Raw genomic sequence first — 22,280 nt, 5'->3', positions numbered from 1 at the left:
ACTCCAAGCGCGTCCCCGGCACACGCCTCCCTTCAGGGGGACAGGCCGGACTGACGCGCGCTCCCGCGGCCAGGACCTGAAGAGGCTTCCTGGGACCTGTGTGTGTGTGTGTGTGTGTGTATATGTACGTGCGTGCGTGTGCGCGTGTGGGTGGAACACCGACAGCGACATCCTGTGGAAGTTCCTACAGCTACCGCGCGTAAAGAGAGCTGAGGTTTGACACTGGGACATGTCTCGCTCGGACCTGACAGATGATAAGTTCTCAGGAAATGTACCGGCTTGGTGCACAAGGCCTCTTCCTGCTCCTGGATCAGTGGGTTCAACTGGTTTCTTCTTTTCTCTTTGGAATCTCTGTTCTCATTCTGCGAATGTTTCTATTCGGGATCATTTTTTGTCTCTTTTTGCTCGTATTTCAATGGTTTGTGATGATTTTGAGTCTACTCTCGTTTCTTCTTGTCTCATGTGATCAGCTGGTGTCTTTTGCGGTCTCGCTCATTGTGCAGCCACTTGTCATTTGGCTCGATGAAAAACAAGAAGTATTGAGACTCTAACGCTGAGAATGGTTAGTGTTAACGTGCTGCCTTAAAACCCCGAGCAGCCAGAGGACGGATTTAACGGGTGGGATCTGCAGAGGATGAAAGAACAGGGAGGAAAGTCCATCCATCAGCGCAGATTTATGAGTGTGAATCCAGGAAAAGTGCACCTCGCAGGAATGCTTTTACTGCACGAGACAGACTGAGCGAGATCAGCAAAAGTTCACTTGACATTAAACATCCTTAAAGATGCTGAAAAGGTTTATTGTGTATTTGTCTGTTTGTTTATCCATGTGTTGCACTTTTACGAACATTTCTCTAAACATTGCGTCCACGTATAAACTTGGCTTTTACTTGTGCACATGTGTTTATGTTTCCTAACATCAGCGGAGGGGAGGGGGTCGCGCGCCGAGCCAATAAAACCACTGCGAGTCTGGGAAAACTGGGGGAAACATGACGGAGAGCCGCGTCCACTCAGCGGTGCCAGAAACACATGATTTCATTTCGAAAATATTGGAAAAGGCAGATCAGGTTTAAAGGTCACGTTAAAGGGGTCTTTATTTATTTGATTTGTAGAACTTCATCTTTTGGACTGTATCTCTATACATTTGTTCTTTTCTTCTGTAACTTTGCAAAAGCATGTTTTGAAACGTGTTGCATAAGAAATAAAGTTGGTAAAAATGAGCCTCACCTTAAGCATCTGTCAACTCTTGACTTTGCTCAGTTGCTAGTAGAAACAGTTTCACGCCGAAATTGGACCCATGTTGCAGGTTTTATGCACCAAACGTAGGAAACCAACTCAATCTGCTCCAGTTAATCCTACAAATCTAACTGCACCACACTGCACGTTGTTTCTTACTTTAGTTACGTTTGTCCCGGTTTGACCCTAACCTTTCTTTTGCATATCTGCGTTCTGGATCATAGTAAACGTTGGATTTAAGTGGAATTTTGTTCAGCATAAATTATCTACAAACTGAAAAAAACCTGGTAAATTAAGTTTTATAAATAACTAAAAACCAGCAGAACTGTTTGAGTTCATTTGAAATTTGACCAACTGCCTTTGTTATATACAAACTGTTTCTTTTCATATTAATTTAGCTTTTAACTTTTGATCTTCATCTGTGCCGAGGAGCATATGTGTGTTTGTGAGTAATATTATCCAGTATTGAGCTAGAAGAGAAATATGAAATCAGCTACGGCACTAAAAACCTGTTGATGCTGTAAAAAAACATGAAACTTTTGATTCTAATTAACTACAGTTGTCGACTAAAGATTAAGTAAAACATCCCTAAGAGCATCAGTCAGCGAACTGACCTCAGGGTCTCCAGTCTTCTCTTAGTCCTGAGAGAACCATAGATCTGCTTTCAGGAGAGAAATCTGAAATCCAGCAGGAGCTGAGGAGACAGAGCTGGACCGCTCTGTCCGTCATTGTGGTGAGGATGTCTCCCTGGGGAACTGATGCTGCTGTCACGGCCGACGTAGGACAGGGAGGATGCTGGGAACAGTGCAGTATCTGTTTCTGCAGCACCTGAATTTCCTCCTGTTCCATCAACCAATACAGTCTGTAAAGTCAGTTTAACATTATTTAAAAGTTGAGTTTCTTGTGTTTCCAAGGCAGCAGAGACACAAACTGAATGCACTTGAATCCAGATTTAAATGGTAAAGTGTTTGCTGTGTAGAAATTAGAGCAGCGACCATCAGGATAAAGTGAAGCAGCAAAAACCAAAGTTAGTGAATCAGTAAAAACAAGTGTGAGTTTTAGCCAATCAAAGCACTTTATTGCACTGTATAGTGTGACGGTGAGCCCAGAGCCGGCTCTTATAAAAGTGTCATTTCATCTTTTTGTCATGTGTACAAAACAAGTCACACACACTTGGTACCGTACAAAATCAACACTATTTACATACAATACACACACACACACACACACACACACCATGGGGTCTCATTCACATCCAGCCCCTGAACACACAGACAAATCCTCTGGGTTTTTGACGGGATTTCCTTCTTCTCGAACATCCTCCACCTCACACACACACACACACACACACACACTCAGGGAATAAAACATGGCCGCTACGCTGCTACCAACAAATCCAAACTGCTAAATCAGCCAAACAAGCGCTAAGCAACTTCTGATATGCATAAGAATGTTTTTTTTTCTTCTTCTTCTGGTTAAAAAGACGAACAATGAGACAAGAAGGTGAAACAACGAAGAAGAGCGATGAGATGACGTCATTAAAAAAAGCACAAGGATGGAAACACATGTTTATGAATTATTCTAAATATAATTTTCTATATAACCTGCAGGTTTATTTTCTTTCTCTTGTAACACTGCTCATAATTCCCACAAATTCACAAATAACCAAGCTGTCTTGGGATAAACAGATTTATTTTAAAACTGTTAATATTAATTTATCTCTGTAGTTATATCTTAGTTGTCCTCACAGTATCAGAGGACACACTTGGGTTAGTGCACATAAGGTGGTAGCTGCTGTACCAAAGCCCCGAGGACGTTCTTCACTGAGGTTTCATGTCTGAAGGCATGAAAAATAAAAACCACAAATCTGTGTGTGCACACAGGTCGAAAGAATGAACTGTTTCCTTCATGTTGTGCTCATTTAATTCCTAACTCCCTCTATTTTTACTTAAAGTGTTTCATTCTGACCATATGCATCATCCTCGGTTTCCTCCCTTCTCAGCCACCGACTGCTGATGATCTTTAATCCCTGCAGTTCAGAACGTCCTTCTTGCCGTTATTGCTACAAGAGGAGCTTCATCTCTGTAAACTTTGCACCAGCAGCCCCCAGATGTGGCTGCAGTTGAGTCTGCATTTACCTGCAGCGGGATTCAGAGAGTGACTCTGAAGCTTTGTTTCCCATAAAGTCCTTTTTAAATAATAATCTTCTGTCTTTGATATTCACACAGTGCACTTTGCCTGATGAGCTGCTTTGGATGCGTTAGGGACCTGAACTTCACAGGAGTTTCCTTCATGAAATAGCGGACAGATGTGACTGTAGGTCTGAAGTTTTGTTTCCCTTCTCTATTGCACTTTGTGTTATATTGTTTTTTGGGGTTTAAATCGAAGTGAAGCTTTTTGAGCGTCTGAAACGACATTCAGAAATATTTCTCCAAACCATGTAGCTGCAGAGAATGTCTACGTAACATTTGTGCCCAAGCGACGCTGCACAAAAATCCAGATGGATTTTAACTTTTGGGAAGCTAAAGGGGAATTTGAGTCAAGAATCGTCATCTCTTATAAATCTTCTTCAGATGCTTCAGAACTTCACTGTGAATCCTCACATTTGGAAGTTTCCCGCATTCAGTTTACTTGACATCGAGTGCTATTGGCTAATTCAGCATATTTCTGATGCCGGTTTGCTAATAACAGAAATTCTTGGCCTGTGTGTTAATGTTTGCATGTGTCCATTTATCAGATTAGTAAAAACAAGTTTTAACTTCAGCCAAACATCAGTCCTCATGTGAAAAGTCACATTTCACACTGCGTTTATTTTTTTTTTAAAAAGAGAGAGATAATATTAAAAGATCTGCTAGTTTTTAAAAACTCAGAGACACAATATAAAGTATTAGAAGGACATGGCTCTGGACACTTAGGTTGAGGAGGGGCTGAGAGTGGGGGGTAATTTTGTCTATGGCTGTTTTCACCCCTAATCTCAGCAGGTGATGTTTAAACAAACTAAAGAAACAATTTGTGTCCAAAGCCAGTTTAAAGTCCTGTCAAATGACGAAGTATAAGAATAATTCAACATGTTGTGACGGTTTTCACACCAGGCTTAGAAACGTAACGTTATGTAAAACACTGGGGGAAGTAACCAACCATAAACGTGTCACTGCAAACTTGACAAAAGCTGTGCACAAATGTATTTAGACATCCTGAAGCCTTCTGAGACAAGCTCCACGTCTTACTGAGCCCAATTGTTTAGCCTACAAACTACTCAACAACTGGTCAAAAGAGCAGCTCCAACTTAGCCAAACTAAAGTAGAAAAGCTTGCATCAAGTGGTTTTCTGAGCCACGGAGATCTTTGCTGTTTTCCTGTTTCTGCCTGCGGTTAAAGCAGCCGGAAACGTTTCTGTTCTCCATAAAATTGCATTTTGATCATCGGAGGATAAAATCAGCTTGAAATCTGAACTGAATTCACATTAAAACCTGTTAAAATGTCCCTGTCACATGGACAGATGAACACACACACACACAGACACACACACAGACACACACACAGGGCGGAGAGAGCTGCATATTGGGGCTACTATACCTCACTGTGTTTTAGGTACCTCTCCATATAGATTATTATGTCTATTTACAATATTTATATTTTTACAATAATCTGGGTGCCCCGGTTCTAACAATACCACAGATCTGTGAGTTTTCAGATCGACCAGTAAAACACAATGACAGATGCAGCCTCTAGTGACCTCTGACCTCCTACTTATCTCCCAAAGACGACACGCGGTGCGACGACCATACACAGTGTTCCCCTAAGGCTTTCTACAGTGACAAGCTCCTGGTAAGGGTCACGAGATTGAGCGGGGGTGTAAAAATGGTCATACCACCACTGAGCGAGCAGTCAATCAATCAATCAATCAATCAATCAATCAATCAATCAATCAGCACAACACGACTTTAAAGAAAGCTGACAATTTAAGACCACACCATATGCAGGTTCAAAAATACAGTACATCTTGATTTTAGGAAATAAATTTAACAACAACAGCGATATGCACGGCATACAAATGCATGCTCTCTCTCACACACACACACACGCACACGCACACACACACTCAGGCTACATGTTGTAGGCGACATAGATGGGGTCTAGCTGGTCTTGTAAGAAGCCGTCACGGAGGTGCATGCGCTGTTTCTCGCCACGGGAGTTGATGGGGATGACGCCCACATCCGTCACCACGACGACGCCCACAATCAAGTAGTGCTCCTCCAGCACCGCCTTGGTCACCATGGGAACCAGGTCCAGGGCCTCCTGCTCAGAGCCCTCCAGCTCCACCACCACCACCAGCAGGTTGGTCCAGGGAAAGACCGCGCTGAGGAAACAGGTGCGACAGCTGCAGTCATTCAGTTTGTGGCCTCCGGGGGGCAGAGTAGCTCACACAGCACAAACCTGTTCCACATGATACCACCCCACTCAAGTTCCCTTTAGCCACCAGAGCTTTTTATGTCCCATTACAATAATCAATAATCATATCTAAAATATAGAGTCTTCCATTAACAAATAAAGACAAATTAACAGAATAATAAATAATAATAATAACTACTAATAAAAAGTAGAAAATAACAAAGTTTTAATGATTCGATGGCATAAAAAGCTTCTACGCAACTTTGCTTTTCAGATTAGTTTCAACATTTTGAGTTGTGATCAGTTTTACAATAAAGAATGTGGCTAATTTCATGATGTTATAATGATATTACAGTAATTACAGTAATAGCTCTGTGTCTGGCTCTTCAGCCGTTAAATGTAGAAAGGATCCTGTTTCCTACCACTCCACGATGCTTTTGTGTGCACGGATGACCGAAGTCTCGATGTCGATGGGATGGTACCTCATCCCCCGCAGCTCCATGGCCTCCTCCAGAGCTCCCACCACGAACAGAGCGTCGTGCCTCTCTGTTCAAACAGCACAAACGCAGAAGCTCACATGTGTAGAAGTGTGAAAAACCCAACTGATGAAATGCAGACATGAAGGACTCAGAGGGCAAATTCACCTCCGTTGGCGTCGGTGAGCTCGGTGCGGCGGAGGAAGCCCAAGTAGCCTGTCCTGGCCCAGACCGTCTGAGTGTCTCCAAAACTGAGTCTGGAGTTGAAGTGATCAGACTGGAGAACCTCCTCCCCGTAACCACTGTAGTAACCGCTGCCGTTATGAGCACTGTGCACCCAAATCTGCAGGAGAAAGACACAAATATCCACATTCAACTCTCGATGGGGAAACGTTAGCAGAGCAGAGCCACAAGTTACAGAATATGACATTAGAAACTAGAGGAAAACAGAGAGAAGAGGAGACGACGACAAGAGAGAACAAAGACATGAAATAACGAAATCAAACTGTTTGTTGAGAGGAAACATAGTAATAATAACAAAGAGAAATAAAAGATGAAACAAAGACAAACACAAAAAGCCCAATTACAGCAAATGTAGAAAAACAGAGAGAAAACACATTAATGACAAGGTAGTAAGACAACGGAGTAGGCTGACAGAAAAAAATGAAATACAAAAATGAAGTAGAATTCAAGGAATATTAATATAACAACAGTCCAGAAAATGGCAAGAAAGGAGACAGAGCGAGAAAAAACATGGGGAGGACAAAAACTGAAACACAGAGAAAAGAGATAAAGGAAGAAAATAACAGAAAGACAAGAAAAGAGTAAAGAGTAAGAAGATTCAGAGAAAAAACGAAACAAAAGAAACAGGAGGGAAGAAGTTGTCCTTCGACCTCTCCGAGGTGCGAGTCTCCCAGTGGACCCTTGGTTTCTGGGTTGGCGATGATGATTCGAACTCCAGGCAGAATCTGAAAATAAATAAATATAAAGAAACTTGTAAAAATGGTTCCAGCTTTTGCAGCAACACAAAAATAGACGCAGCTGTTTACATTTAACACATGGTTGGACTTCAAATCAAAGTGTCACTTCACAGCTTCGTCTGCCCACATTTGATCCCAGTTCACAGTTTGTTGCTTAATACGACTGAGCAGATGTGATCACACCCCACACAGCCTCTGCTCCTTACTGCTCATCCCACCCAGATTTTTCACTTTGTGTTCACACTAAAACGTTCTGTTCAGGCTGCACTGCTGCTTTTTTCTGGTTCCTCCTCCCACATCCAGTGAGTCAAAACAAACAGCGGGCTGATCGATGACCGGCGTCCTCTCTTTGTCTGTGTCAGTGTGGAGGACGAGAAGAGATGAGCGTCTCTTTGAAGCCCGAGAAAAGATCTGTCCCTCCAATATCTTTACACGCAGCAGCAAACTTTCAGCTTCCTCGTGATTTCAAACCCCGGGGCTCGTCCACGTCACCCATTAGACTGCAATTGTACACGCTGTCCTCACAGTTTGTATGTTGGCAGGTAAAGCACAGGTCCACAATTTTCCCACGAGAACATTAGAACAGCTTTAAGAGATTCCTCCAAAAGAGGCTTCACACTGCGGCATGAATGATGGAAACTACCTTCACCTGTGCAACAATTCATGTCTTTCAAAGCTGCATCGATTCTTTTAACAAAAGTCCCTCTTTTTGTTACTTTCCTTCATTTGCAATTCAACAGGAAACCACAAGGAGTAAGTTTGATCCCTGCCAAACAAACAGAGAGACGCCTCAGGAAAATATCTACACTGGTGAGCTACATTTTTGAACTGTCCCACCCTGTAAGGTTGGGGTGACATTTGCTCTTTACCAAAGTGAACGCACAGACAGCAGCAGCGTACTCTTGTTTATGTCTGGACGATTTAGCAAAGGGGGGCAGGATCCTCTTATTTACATATTATCTTCAAAAAAAAAACAAAAACCAGCTAAAACGTTGGTGATGTGTGAGCAGCTATTCCGACAGAAGCTGTGTGGATGTGGGCAGTTGTGCAGAAGCAAAACCTCCATGGCTAAAAGTGAGCACATACTGTGGGTGAAGGCTTCAGCCCGACAGGAAACTCAGGGTTAGAAGATGTAGAACTTCCCTCCACAGTTCTCAAAGCTAGTCACAATGTTAGTTTATGTGGGGTTTTTTGCTTTTATTTTTCATATAAAAGACATTTTCGAGGCAGCGGCCACAGCCTCACTCGTTTATTCCTGACATTTGCAGGCTTGTCATTGCTCCCCCTGGTGCACTGGGGGGTCCTTCTTCCTGTTTGTGTGGGGAGAAAGTGGAGACCCTTTGGGATAAACCGTGCTGAGAGTTCAGTGTGAAGCTTCACTGTAGTTTGGAATCCAACTGCCATAGTTTTGTTTTGTCACTGTTACAATTCAGCCAAAGCGGCGAGAACCTTGTGGTCTTATGTGGTTTATAGATGGTAAATATTGTATTAAATAATGCTCAATAAAAAGCCATCAGTAATAAGATTTTTGGGGGGCCAGTGTTTGTTATTAAAGACAATAATCATCATTAATAACTAAAACTTTGTTACGTTTTTTTAACCGTGTGGGCATCAGAACATGGAGCACAGAAGGATTCTCTGCAGTGCTCCGTCTCTGACATTTCAGCGAACACAGACACAAACAGACCTGCAGAAAACAGAGACGTACAATCTTGGGCACAAACAGCCCTGATGAATTCAAGCTGATCATTTGATGACTAAGTGGAACAAAAAGGTCTCAAATAACACAAGCGGTCCCCTCAGGTTCACAGTTATATATTTAGACACACCGCCGTGCTGTCTGTCCTCCTGCTGACCTCACTCATGGACTTCAGTTAGACGCTAAGAGATCAGTAATGAAGCTGAATTAAGTGCTGCTCGGCGGTCAGATGAGTGCAGCGTAATTTGCTCCTGGATTAAAGCAGCTGATCTGAGGAGAAGCAAAAGGACGCGGTTTCTCGTGGAGGACGACTGTCTTCTGCAGTAAGAGGGTTTTTATGGAGCTTTTCTCAGCTCCTGCAGCCTGCGTTCATGTCCTTCCTGTGAATCCATAAAGTAAAGTGTAGCTCACAGATCGTATTTGGGTTCACGTGACATTTTGAAGGTCGTCCGTTGACCAAAGCTATTCGCTGCACCATGTCTTGCACTGACGGGATATCTTATCCTAAAGCACACGGACACTGGACTGAGCTGATAACCAAACGTTGAACCAACAGCTTTGACTTTCATATTCTCTAAATATAGTGCAGTGAAGAAATGATTTAATGTGGAGGCTTTTCAGATGGGAGTCACATAAATACACATTCCATTTGACTCATAAACCGTCTCATGAACATTAACGCATAAAGTAGGAGTCAAATAATTCACACAAACACACACACACACACACACAGAACTGAAAAATGATAGGACCATAGTAGATACAGCAATTTGAAAACCACTGGGCTCTGTGTGAGCGTGTCTGAAGGCAGCGGGCTGAGAGCTGCAGACGAGCTCCCCTGGAGTGTGGGAGCTCATTTGTTAAGCTGGAAACCTGTTGCTGATAACTTTATTTATTTTATTTTTATTTGATTTACGTTCCACATTTATCTTGGTTTCACAGAACAAAGGCCAGAAAACCAAGATGCTTTTGGAATAAAGTTGGGAACAGCAGAGACTTGACTTTGATGTCGACTATAACAAAGCTCTGGCCAGAGACCTTCAGGTGTCTCCTACTATGTGCACGGAGACAAAAAAAACGCCATAACCCAGAATAAAACGGCGCCACACGTGGTACAATACACAACTACCTGTGTGAGCATCTGTATGAATAACAAGAAACTGATGTGGCTTTGAATAAATCTGGAGGCCTCAAACTGAAAGTTGGTGCATCTGTTGCTCTACCAACAGTAGAAAGAGGCCTTAGATGTAAAGTACACAACTTGCATCAAAAGCGGTTTGTGTCCACCAGCTCTGATGCACCAACTCCCAGTCTGTGTGACATTTTAAAGAGTGGTTGCAGCATCTGTTTTCTACCCTGATGTCTTTGATATTTAGAGAAAAGGATTTGGTTAGTTTGACGTAAAAGCAACTTCTCAGCAGCAGAGCTGTAACTTTGCTGTCCTCCTGTGATTTCCCTGCTCACCTTGTTCCAGTGATACAAAAGCAGTTGGGTGTTATGTGAATTATTACCATTAACAAAGGCAGATTTCTGACAAGCATCTGATGAAAGTGATGTGATCCTTTTTCCTCCCACATATCCGCAGACAGATGGATGATTCAGGGCTTCAGTCATCGTGGACTCAAACCTGCTGTCTGCTTTGAGTCACTGAATGTGGGAGGACGTGCAGAAATAGTCCTGCAATCTTCTGTCAATTTGCTGCTCCTTCTGACGGCCATTTTACTGTATCTCATTCCTTTCAGTAGTTTGCTCATGTTTGAGTCTGGATGTGTCAGTGCAGCAAAATGAAACTTTATTTTCAAGTCGACTATTAAATCTGTTTTACTTTGATCGGCTCAGGTCATGTTTGAGGACAAATGTCTGAGGGACACCCCAGGGCACGTGTGGACTTCATAAACATGCAACACATGCTAACGCATATTAAATGTATCAATGTAAATCCCACTTACCTTTCCAGACTCCACTAGCGGCAGACTGTGAGGGGATCCTCTCTCCACTAACCGAACCCTGAAACACACACAGGCCAGTAAAAGTCAAACGTGCACAGTGACAAAAACAGGAAAAGACACTGAGCAGACGGAGGGACAGATTGTTGTACCTGTCATGGCGCAGTGCTCTCATGTCCACATAGACAGTCGTGGGGTCTGGTCCTGAAGTGCCCTGCAGCCAATCACAACGCAGATGCATTAAAGTAAATGTTTTGTGGTAGAATTGGGAGTAAAGTGCCGTCTGCAGATTCATTGTTGTCAAAGTGCATAAAAATACCAATTTGTTAATGTTTCATATCGATTACATTTTGATTCAGTGTTTGTTAACATGTAACATGCACATTAAGGATGACTACAGGTGCATTTTTCGTACTGCAGTGTTATCTGTGGTCCTAAACTGCCACGTTTGTTAATGTAAATGAAATGTGAGCCAAGGAGGTCCAGACCCTCTAATATGGTCTTTTACTGTAGTACAACACGAACACTAAATACAAACTTTACATTTTTAAATAGAAACCATTACTGTCCGACTTATGCAGATGATGTCAGATTTCAACATATGGTTCATGTACATTTTTTCAGGGATGTAGAGTTTGTGGTTGTCAGGTCTCAAAAATGCGGAGCTGCAGATGAAAAATGTAAAATTCCCTGCATTTGGAACGTGACAGGCTTCTGAGGGCGAGTGCGTTCACCTGCAGGCAGATGGCCAGGTTGACTCTGCAGCCGAAGGCCGTGCTGACAGATCGCGGGTGGAGGCCGAGGTCTTTGAAGAGTTTAGAAAAGGAGTGTGTGAGTGACATCCTGGGCCTCTCCTCTGCCACCACCACACAGGCCCGAACCCGGGACAGATCCAGACCCCGAGCCTGAGCAAAAGAAAGAGAATGATTATTTTCTTTCATCCAAAAATGTAGGTGAATGCTGCAGGCAGAGGTTGGGTTTTATATTCTTTAATGTGAATCAGAGAGTTTGAGGGTTTATATTTGGTTTTTAGACCAAGGTATAAAGTAGATTAAGACTAAAATAATGAGGAAACACAAATGTGCAAATGTGCGTTTTGTGAAAAACGCCAGCAAGTAAAGATTGTCTCTACTTTTTACTCAACATTCAGCGGACAGATAATCTCTAAAATTAGCTCTGCGACCTCCGTCAGTGACCAATCACATGCAGGGGTGAGCCGTGGCCTCAGGCTGAGTCGACAGACCGAGACAGTTTATTACAGACGTCTCCTACAGAGGAGTGAAGTCAGTTAATCAGAGTCAGAGTCTGTGCAGCTGCTGTCACAATCTGTGGGTTCATCTCCCTGTTAATAGTCAGCAGTAAGACAAGGACTCCTGCACTGGTGCATTTTGGGAACAGTTACCACTAAACCCTAGAGGACATCATGAGTGAGGTCAGACTGAGATCAGAGCTGGTTTGAAACTTGGATAAAGGACACTGCAGAGATTAGCGACAGAGGTGAGATAACGTATGATGTGGTGCAGGTGTAATACACACACTTAGACTGCACCTGTTTGAGCTTCAAACAGTTCATAAATCTAAGGGTTCACTTACTGTTTCTAAAAGCACTTTGAAACTGAATCTACTTTCAAGAGCCCAGAAAACAGGTGACTTCTCCCTAATAAGGAAAAACAAACATGTCTGCCTTCGACAGAGTGGTGCTGACCTTGAGTGCCTCGGTCTGCAGGCCGAGCCCTTTGGTGCAGAGCTCCATGACGCTGTAAGAGCAGAAGGTGTCTCGCACCCTCAGCTGGCTGACGGCCAGCAGCCACAGCGCCGGGTTGGACTCGAGCTCCACCGGGGGGATCAGGATGGATTGGTGGCCAGAGTACACACTGCAGACGACACCCACAGACAAGCACAGCCTTTCAGGGACTTCTTCCATGCAATAAAATGAGCATTTCTCCTTTACATAACACACCAGTCTGCATGAGGACCAGATTTATTTTGCAGGGACAATCGGTGACTTTAAAGTCATTAAAGTAGACGAGCGATTCTCATAGTGGCGGTGATTTGCAGCCTGTTGTATTTAAAATGCGCTCAGCAGCAGCAGACACCAAGTTTGGAATATACGAGCGGATAATTTTAAAGTAACCAGACCTGAGATGTGGAGCCAGGGTTTAGACGGAGAGTGTCACAGAACTAAATTACAGTGTTCTCCTTATTACAGGGGGCCAGACATCTTTCTGATGCAAATCAAAATGTGAGTCGAGGCAAACACCCAACCATTTAGCATATTTTTACATTTACAGCAGTGGAAACCTTCTATAGCCAAATTTTTTTAGCCAGCTTAAACTGCTGAACTGCACTGTGGAGTGTCATCTGTAACTGTAAGGAAGCTTGAGCAGTGCACGTGGAGACGGACATGCTTTATGAGAAATAACGTGGAGTTTGAGCCACAATAGGACCAAAGGTAAAGTCATGATGTTGAGCCTACTGGCCAACCACAGGAGCGATGGCCAACATGCACATTGAACAGCATTATCAGACTAGTTGAGGACACATTTAAAGGTTGCACGGACCTGCAGAGACACCAGAGGACAAAGCCGAGGCCGCAGTAAGGATCCAGACAGATCGCCACCTCTCTGGATGGGTACAACTCACACTGCAGCTTCACTGACCGACAGAAGGCTCCAACGGCATTATGGGACATCTACAGTGATGGAGGGAAGGAGAGAGAGAGAGAGAGAGAGACAACAAGACAACACACAGACAAACAACAGGATAGAAAGACAGAGACCTCATTTGAGTCTTAGTTGGATTTGGTAAAAATGAGTTCTTTTTCAAACACAGATTCGTCTGTTCTGACTGTTTGTTTGATGCACAGCAAAGCAAACAGCGTCTTTTTATACTGTGTCTACATGTTTAGCTGCTGCACTGATGGCTGAACTCTGCTCTGGAATCAAACTGTAAAAGATAAATGAAATAAGGAGGGAGGAGGGTTGAGGCGGTGATTAACGCTGAGCTGACCTGAACTCCAGCCAGCATCCCGGTCGTGGACACGCTGAAGTCCAGATAGGCCAGGCCGTCAGGGTTGTTGGGCTTATAGAGAGCCGGGGGCTTTTTCTTTGGCAGGTCATCTGCTGAGCACACACACACACACAGATGCACAGACGCACACACACACTTGCTTTATTACACTCCAGCGGGCAGTCTGCTGGTTTACCTTCATTTCAGACTTAAACTCCAGATAAACCCACAATATAGCAGCTTGTGTCTGAACAGGAAATAGGAGCAAAATTTGAAAGAACTGTTCCATGACTGATTCTCTACATGTGCGGACGTTTGAGTGGACTCCTTTATTATGTGCTAGGGATAAAATCCCACCTACAGACAGTTCTGATAATATGTGTAAATCAGTGGGAACATTTAGCGACAGCTTTGTGTCACAGTCACGTGTGATAACAGCTGCTCTGCAAGTGTGAAGTATCCACATGCAAACTGATGTTTAAGGGCATTTCTACATCCATTCATGGCAAACTGTGAGGCTACGAGGCAGATGAGCTCATTTTCACTATGAACCAGGCACATGAAGCTTTTTAAACCTAAAGAAAAAAACACACGTGTTACAGTACCAGTGTCCAGAACAGGAGGCCAGTTCCTGATGTCCACGGTCGCCATGGCCTCTTTGGAGCGCAGCAGCTTACAGATGACGGCTGTGGTCATCACACAGGCCGAGCGACTGACCTGTGGACAGAGACAGAGATGGGGAAGTGTATTTACTTAGAACAGGAGATGAGAATCACTTGCTGATGTCAACTAACCAGCAGCATCTCTGCTGAGTGTTTTGCTTAAGACACTTCAATATCAGATACAATATTCAATAATGCAAATAAGGACAATAATTATAAGAGAAAAGTATCTGATAAACAATCTGAATCTCTCAGGCTTCCCAAGCCTAGATTTTAATTGACTGGATGATAATAGTGTGTGTAGTTAAATCTCCGACCTCGACGATCATCTTGACTGTGGGCAGTGTGGTGGAGATATTCTGAGGGTGAGGTGGCCTCACTGTGATGGGAACGCAGCCGGCGTACAGACAGCCATAGAAGGCCGCGATCAGGTCGATACCTGCACGACACACACACATCGTCAGAGGGGGACACAGCTGATCAGCTTAGTTTTGTCTAACGCTTCAAATCTCCAAAGGCCGCAACATGAACAACACAATCCATCATGTGAGACCTGGAGGGTAAACCAGAGCGACGTGGTCTCCTTCCTGCAGGCCTCCTCTCTCCATCAGCAGAGCAGCCACTCGCTCCGCCCTCTTATGAAGCTGCAGACAGGTGAGGGAGCTGGACACCGCACCCTGCGTGAGAGGAGGTTCTCGTTTAGTGCAATTCTCCGCAGCAGTTCACAAGCAGTAGGCAGCTAAATGTGATAGAAAGCTTCGGTTTTGTGCACAGGTCGCTTGTAAATTCTGAAGGTTGCGACAGAATAAAAATGAAAGAATATCTAATATTAAAATTGAAGCTGTTTAGATTAATATTGACTTCCTAAGCTGCAGCTTTTAGTTGCGTGTGTTTCTTACCCGGGAGCTGAGCAGGGTGTACAGGACGTGGTCTGGTGTGGTCTGAGCTCTCCACTGCAAAACCTCAGACAGGAACAGGAACTGAAATACACAGCAGCACCAGGAGATTCGAGGTTATTACAAATTCCCAGAGCATCTCTGACTTTTTCTGTACAGACGTTGTTTGTGCAACCTGCACGTGTTTGAGAAAATAAGAGAAGTGATTCCTGTCAACAGTTCCGCATGTTGCAACCTTAGGCAGGGAGGTGAAGATCAGGAGAAACTCAAACCTGGACTGAATCTACTGAATCTGAAATAAGCTTTTCTGATATGTGAGCAGATCATGTGTGCACATGTGAACAGATCTTTAGTTTTTACGATTCACACTACTCCCATATTAGAATGTGCCTCTGTACAGCAGCTGTAGCTCTGCTTTCTGTCCCGGGCACAAAAGTGATTTAAATCGATATTACACACTGAGAAATTTGGTTGCAGGTAAAAACTGACCTGCTGTTACTTCAGACTGTGGCTGAAGAATAAATGTGAGCAATTTACCGCAGCAGCTACTGAGAGCTTTTCTCCATCTTCATTTGTTGGTTAGCTGGGATTGTGAATCAATAGGAGCCTCCTGACTGTCAGCTCGACTGCTGATCCAATACGATTCAATCAGGAAAACTTGCTGACCCTCACACGCTTTCATAAAGATTTCTTCCTGCCCACGCAGGAGGGGCTTTTTCATTATTATTACTAACAGAAAAGACTCATTATGAAAGTCATGATTTTATTATAGATTAATCTGACAACCAATCCATTGTTGCACTTTCATGTAACAAAAGAGATTTTCTCTCAGTCACAATGTTTAACTGATCATTTGTTTCACCTGTAAAATAAAAGAAATTTGGGAGATGCAGAAAAATCTGCATGTCCCACAGCTAATGGCAAATGTATATCAATATTTCTATATGACAAACTAAAGCAAAAAGCAAAAGATATTGTAGCGATTGAAAACAGACAGAAGCCGGAATCTGAAACTTGGAATCAGAGAAATTGTGGCTTTGGCAGAAACATAACCCAAATATCAAAACAGAGCAAACAAAATGCTTTAGGTTTTCTGAAGCTGGTCTTGCTGACATATTTATTACGACGAGGTGAAGCTGAGGCGGAAATGTTGTGGTCAGTGCAGCGTAATCACAGTGGCCTTTTACAGCAGTATCTCACACACTCATCTGCAACGACCCTTTGTTTGCTTTATTAAAGAAGAAACATGTAACTGTCTCTTTGCAAAAGACCATAAATACAAACAGGAACCGTGTGCTAAGTCTGATTGGCTGCAGGGGTTTGAAGAAAAAGAGGTAAAGAGCTGAGTGACTCTGAACTCCACACACACACACACACACACACACACACACACACACACACACACACACACACACACACACACACACACACACACACAAACACAAGCTGGAGCCAGTTTTCTGTGTTTTAGAACGGCAAGTTGTAAAAAGCCTCAAGATTTTAAATCTACAAAGTAAAAATCCGCTTCCAAGTAAACAGTGTTTACAGTCTGGGAAATGAAAGAGTGGAACAAACTGAAGGACCACTTGTAGAGTTTTCCTACGCTGATGCTACAAAGATCAATATCAGTGGAGCACAAAAACACAATGACACTTTGAGAGAAACAGCTGATTTAGTTGTACATGCTAAACTTCCTTACAGTCCAGTCACATTTATTCAAATATACATATGAACTACTATAATAAGACCAGCTTCAGAAAACCTGAATGATTCCTTTCACTAAGTCAGTTGTCTGTGATAAAAAAGACTATGTGGCTTATGTGTTTGGGTGGTTGCTTCCTCACAGCCTCATATAAAGTGTGTGTCTCTCACCTGGTCGTTGTCATCGGTTTGTCCTAAATCTCTGCCGCTGGCCTGAGCAATCCTTTTCCCTGACACCAGATTCCCCACCATCACAGAGGCAGGTCCAATCTCTGCAACACACACACACACGGGATCAGCGGAAATACACATTGCACACACACACACACACAAACACACACACACACACACACACACACACACACACACAGTAGTGTCCAACACGCCTGGTCCCCACCTGGCTGTTTCTGCCGTGGTTTGGGCAGGTTGGTCACACACGTGTGGGGGCACATGAGGACGTTGCAGGGGTGCAGCCCCCCCTCCAGGTACAGCTGCTTGATCTCGGAGAGGTGGATGCCGCCCAGGGGAGTCTTGGGCAGCGTGTTAGCCGGAACCAGAGCCAGGCAGAACACTCCCACCCCGTGGATGCTGTCTATGGCCTGGGAGGGAAAAGGGGGAGGAGGACAGTCAGAGGACAGTCAGAGGACAGTGGGATTATCTGCTCCTCTAGTGAGGAGTCATTTGGAATAGTGTGGGATGAGATTATTTCTGTGAATAGATGATAACTGATACAGAAAGGATACAATCTGCAGACTGATGAGACACTCTGCCCACCTTTTTCTTCACCTAATGCATTTTTAATTGCCATTTATACACAAACAGCCTACGAAAAGCCTTTGGTATTTATAATCATTACTCATGTTTTACATTGTGACATTTGCTGAATTTGCTTTACAGGTGTCTATTGTAAGTATTTCTGCATTGAAAATGTATCTTAAAATTGTAACAGAAAAATGTCAGTTGTTAAGCAGTGGCTAAATGAGGTCATCAGGACCACGAAGCAGTACATGAAGAGACTTGGAAACTCATGTACTCATTAATCCACCTTTACAGCCTAGTGTTTATAGTCACGATCACTGGCTGGATCAAACCAAACATAAAAAATAAAGTAGAAAGGATTAGCGAGCTAAATCAAATTCCAAGTCAGAAGGAAGCTTTGTCCTCCCGGTGGTTTAGTGTGTGATTTATTGACATGTGATCTACCTGCAGGACGCGGCTCATCCACTGGAAGCTGTCCTCCTCTGTGGAGTCAGGTCTCTGCTCAGCCACGACCACGTTCCTCTCATCCCTCAGCACCGTGACGGAGAACACCGCTATCCTGAAGGGACGGAGGACAATGAGATCGCTGGGTTCACCTCACATTCCTGTCTTCATTATCTCTTTCTTTGACTGTAAGAGGCCACTTTACTAATCACACAGGGAGCTGAATGTCAGATTCATTATTCACCATTTACAGTATATGACTGAGGATCCTTCTAGACTTAAAATAAACTTTAGTTCTTTTAAATAATATAAGCAGAGAAATCCTTCCAGCATGAAGCAACAGGTGAGTTATCTCTGGAACCATCTGGTGAGTGGCTGTAAACAGTGTCCCGTTACATTTTTGAAGGCAGCTTCAAAAGCTTTTCCATCCTTGGGAGCTGTCAGCTACAAATATGCTGCTTCTTGGCTACAAATTGATCATTTTAATGCTATTTAATATTGGCCAAAAACATAAATAAAATGTGCTAAAAACAGTGTCTACTCGGGTACAACTCTAATTTAGTTTCACAATAATCAAAAACTGTCTGCCCCTCAGGGAGGCACCACAACAAAGTACTTAAAATTAGGCCTGTTTGTGGCTTCATAACTACATTTTTAGTGAGATTACAGGGAGAAGAGGACGAGCAGCTGCTGAACTGAATGTGAAGAGGTCTGCTTCCGAAGAACCAACACTGAGGCCAAACATTGTGCGTTGACATGCAGATCAAAAAGCAGTAACATAAAAGCAGCTCATGAACATTCAAGTCGAGTCCAGTCAAGTTGCAGTTTACATCCTGTCTGTCCAGAGTCCAAGTAGACGTTTGTGCGAGATGAAATGTTCCCTTTCTGACATATCGCCTCAACAAGAATAAGACAGACATCAGGTCACACTGACCTTTGACCTTCAAAATTGTAATCAGCTCATTCTTTGTTGCACATTAGAAGGTATTCCCTGCAGGTGTTCCTGAGAGATCTCCTTCTCAAGAATGAGATGGACGGATGGACAACCTGGAAACATAATGTCTCTAGCCAGAGCTGATGCAGCAGATGCATTTAAACTGCGTCCCAGTCAATCTCCCTACAGCCAATACTGGCAGTAGATAAAGTCAGAAGCGGCTGCACACACACTTAATGTTACAAACAACTGCATGTTCCATTTACATAAGTCTTGATGCATTTTATCATTGTATTTCTAGAAATGTTATGTATTTTCAAACCCCTCTGTCACTCATGAGCTGTGGCTGAACATCTAAAATGTTAACTTCCTTTGTTGGTTTAAAGGGCTTTAAAAAAAAGGTTAATGAAGACAGAGAGAGCTCCAACTATCTTGATTTATAATGTGATTCTTTCAGATCCTCAGGTTTGTAAGCCCCTGGTGTCACATCAGAGGAGTGCAGCAGGAATCTAAAACAGCTCTGACAAATTAGTCTCACTGACCGAGTAGAAAATGGTGAATGTTTGTGTGTTAGAGGCTCATTCACTTTAAGATGGAGGCTCCACTGCAGGCGGATTATGTTTGTTTGATGGAGGTGTTTACCAGGACTCACTCTACCTACTTCAGTGTCCAGAGCAGGAAAGAGCTATATTACATTTTAAAGAATATGATGCCAGCCGTGAAACAAAGGTGTGAACAGAAACAGAATGGAAGTACAGATACACACGGACATAATGGCAAACTTTCAGCTTTGCTTTTGCAAAACCAGAAGGTGCTTTAAATGTCTGTGAAGACATCGGCAGACCCTGTCAGTTAAAATCTCCTCCACCATGGTCCACAACACTGTTTAGCGTCGCTCTGTTGATGTTTCTGGATTCATCCACTATTGCGCTACTTTATTTGATTTATTATGTGTTTGGGCAAAGCTCATTTATCAAAGTGACAGTAAACGTGCCAGGACTGGACATCTGGCTAGTTTTCAGCCCTCATCGACGGCAGGGATGTTAAAAACATGTAAACTCTCCCGTCTCACCTGCCCCTGTAGACAAATTTCATTGGCTCCACTGCCAACGCCGTGGCAACAATGTCGTCCGCATTGTGCCTCCGCCCGCTCACCATGATGAGACCATCCATCTTGCCGGTGATGAAGACGAGGCCGCCGGGGCCAATGAAGCCCAGCAGGCCGGTCCGCACGAAGGCGTACTCGCCGATCAGCCCCCCGCAGGCGCTCACCGGGTAAACCTACAGAAACGCAGGCATTCAGCTGCAGGGTCGCCATGGCAACAAGCCAGCACTAGTATTTTTAACTTTCATATTGATATCATCAAACTGCTGCACAGGGGGGTACTGCAGAGCCCTTCAGTGTTCCCATGTCATACAAGTGCAACAGACTGTAACACAGCGTTTAACAAAACCACAGAGAACGACTGAGCCTCCGAGCGTAGAGACACGAGGAAAACTGCTGTTATGTTTAGCATTTAATGAGCAACCGTGTGTCGTCTTCAAACAGCCCTGAATTTACTATTTTAGCTAAAAAAATTAGGTTTTTAGTAAAAACATCTCTTAGTTTAACTTCTTTTAACTCAAAGCATTAGAGAACACAGATAATAACTGTACTCAGATCAAAGAAATATTCTACACATATATAATTCTATACATACTAGTATTTCATAAAAGTATTGGTATTTAATGTTGCCTAATTTCTGAATGCAGTTTAATGGCAACACACACAAGTGTGTAACTATAGGTCCAAGAATGAGGGTCCAAGGGGGGGTTTGTGCAAACTGTTGGTGCTTTCTGCAGTGGACGGGGGTCAGTATGCAGGCAACAGCAGCTCCACAGCTCCACTGTGTGTTCTGACACGTGTAGATCATAGCAGGCTCCACACAGCATCCACATCCCTGCTCATTGGGTCTCCTGTTCTTTTGGACTAGTTTTAGTAGGTAATGAGCGCTGCCTCCTCACAACACCTGCTGATCTGGAGATGCTCTGACACACACACACACACACACACACACACACACACACACACACACACACACACACACACACACACACACACACTCAGCAGGCCACCTCACCTCAAACGTGTTCTTTGTCATGCCGGTGAGGCCATAGTAGGAAGAGCCAGTGGCGATGGAGCAAACACAGAGCTCACCGATCTCGTCCGTCTGACAGAGCTGAGGGACACCTTCTGGTTTCACCACACACACCAGACCTGGAGGGACCAGAGACAGACAGAGACAGAGACGGAGGTGGGTTAACTCCTCTAAGCTTCATCCTGTTTCCATGAAGAAATTCCTATTTTAACACAGTCCTCTGTCTCAGGGGGAAAGAAGTGATGATCCTGACAGTAAAATTATTCATTCCACATGCACCTGTTTATGAGAGTGACCTTAGTCGCATTTGTCAACATCAGAGTTTGAGCTTAAAGTAGGTTGTTGTAACCCAATTATGTTACTGCATTAAAAGCTGAATATCTAAAACAGGCCATTGTAGGAAACAGGAATATTTCAGTTCAGGCAAGAACAATTTTAAGGAGCTGTAACACAGACTGATGGTAATGTAGAGTTTGATGAAAAGCGGCTCCCTTATCATAGCCCTGATGAGAACAGCTGCTCTTCACGCTGTGGTGCAGCAGGTGTAGTTACTCTGCTGAACACTGGGTGGAGCGAGTTTGTGATGGTGATGTTTGTGGAGCTCTGACAGTCTGTGGGTTTGATCAGCAGGGTTTACACGTTCCCTTCTGCAGATTACTGCCTTCTTTATGGATTATAACAGACAGACCTTCACAGCATCATGTAGAAATTCTCTGTTTTATTCCTTCATCTCAATCAACTTACAGTTGGTAAAAATGTTTTTTTTTAATAAATTAAGGTTCTAAAATAAGCAAAGAGCCAAAGCACGAAGAGCTTTACCATTTGTTAAAGTGCTGCGAAGATACAGCTACACACTGATTTGTACAACAGCAGCTCCCATAAACACATTATGAATGTTTAATGTGTGTCTTTGCATCAGAGCTAACAATTAATCATGCAGATAATCGCTGTTCTAATTAATAATGATCAAATATAACTGCTGCCCTACTTGAGTGTAAAGGTTTTTATGATC

General features: G+C 43.5%; 1 protein-coding gene across 6 annotated transcripts in view; it reads right to left on the bottom strand.

Annotated features, from left to right (window-relative positions):
• Positions 1-2,289: 2,289 nt before the first annotated feature.
• The window catches only part of LOC137104722 (disco-interacting protein 2 homolog C-like), a 55,898-nt gene continuing 35,907 nt past the window's right edge, over positions 2,290-22,280 (bottom strand). For 4 of the 6 annotated variants that reach the window (XM_067486331.1, XM_067486336.1, XM_067486334.1 and 1 more), the window contains 19 exons: positions 21,251-21,387; positions 20,203-20,411; positions 18,197-18,311; positions 17,391-17,592; positions 17,165-17,265; positions 15,296-15,376; positions 14,950-15,073; positions 14,714-14,835; positions 14,340-14,451; positions 13,735-13,847; positions 13,287-13,417; positions 12,431-12,599; positions 11,460-11,630; positions 10,878-10,939; positions 10,729-10,786; positions 6,994-7,068; positions 6,269-6,443; positions 6,047-6,170; positions 2,290-5,592 (listed from right to left, as the gene is read on the bottom strand). In XM_067486331.1, coding sequence (XP_067342432.1) covers positions 5,340-5,592; positions 6,047-6,170; positions 6,269-6,443; positions 6,994-7,068; positions 10,729-10,786; positions 10,878-10,939; positions 11,460-11,630; positions 12,431-12,599; positions 13,287-13,417; positions 13,735-13,847; positions 14,340-14,451; positions 14,714-14,835; positions 14,950-15,073; positions 15,296-15,376; positions 17,165-17,265; positions 17,391-17,592; positions 18,197-18,311; positions 20,203-20,411; positions 21,251-21,387 — 2,534 coding nt within the window. In that variant the 3' untranslated portion in view covers positions 2,290-5,339. The remainder of the gene's footprint in view (positions 5,593-6,046; positions 6,171-6,268; positions 6,444-6,993; positions 7,069-10,728; positions 10,787-10,877; positions 10,940-11,459; positions 11,631-12,430; positions 12,600-13,286; positions 13,418-13,734; positions 13,848-14,339; positions 14,452-14,713; positions 14,836-14,949; positions 15,074-15,295; positions 15,377-17,164; positions 17,266-17,390; positions 17,593-18,196; positions 18,312-20,202; positions 20,412-21,250; positions 21,388-22,280) is intronic. The other 2 variants (XM_067486333.1, XM_067486337.1) reach the window with 1 other exon arrangement.

This window comes from Channa argus, chromosome 19 (genome assembly GCF_033026475.1).
Source record: "Channa argus isolate prfri chromosome 19, Channa argus male v1.0, whole genome shotgun sequence".
Classification (NCBI taxonomy): domain Eukaryota; kingdom Metazoa; phylum Chordata; class Actinopteri; order Anabantiformes; family Channidae; genus Channa; species Channa argus.
This window is presented reverse-complemented; position numbering and strand designations above follow the sequence as displayed.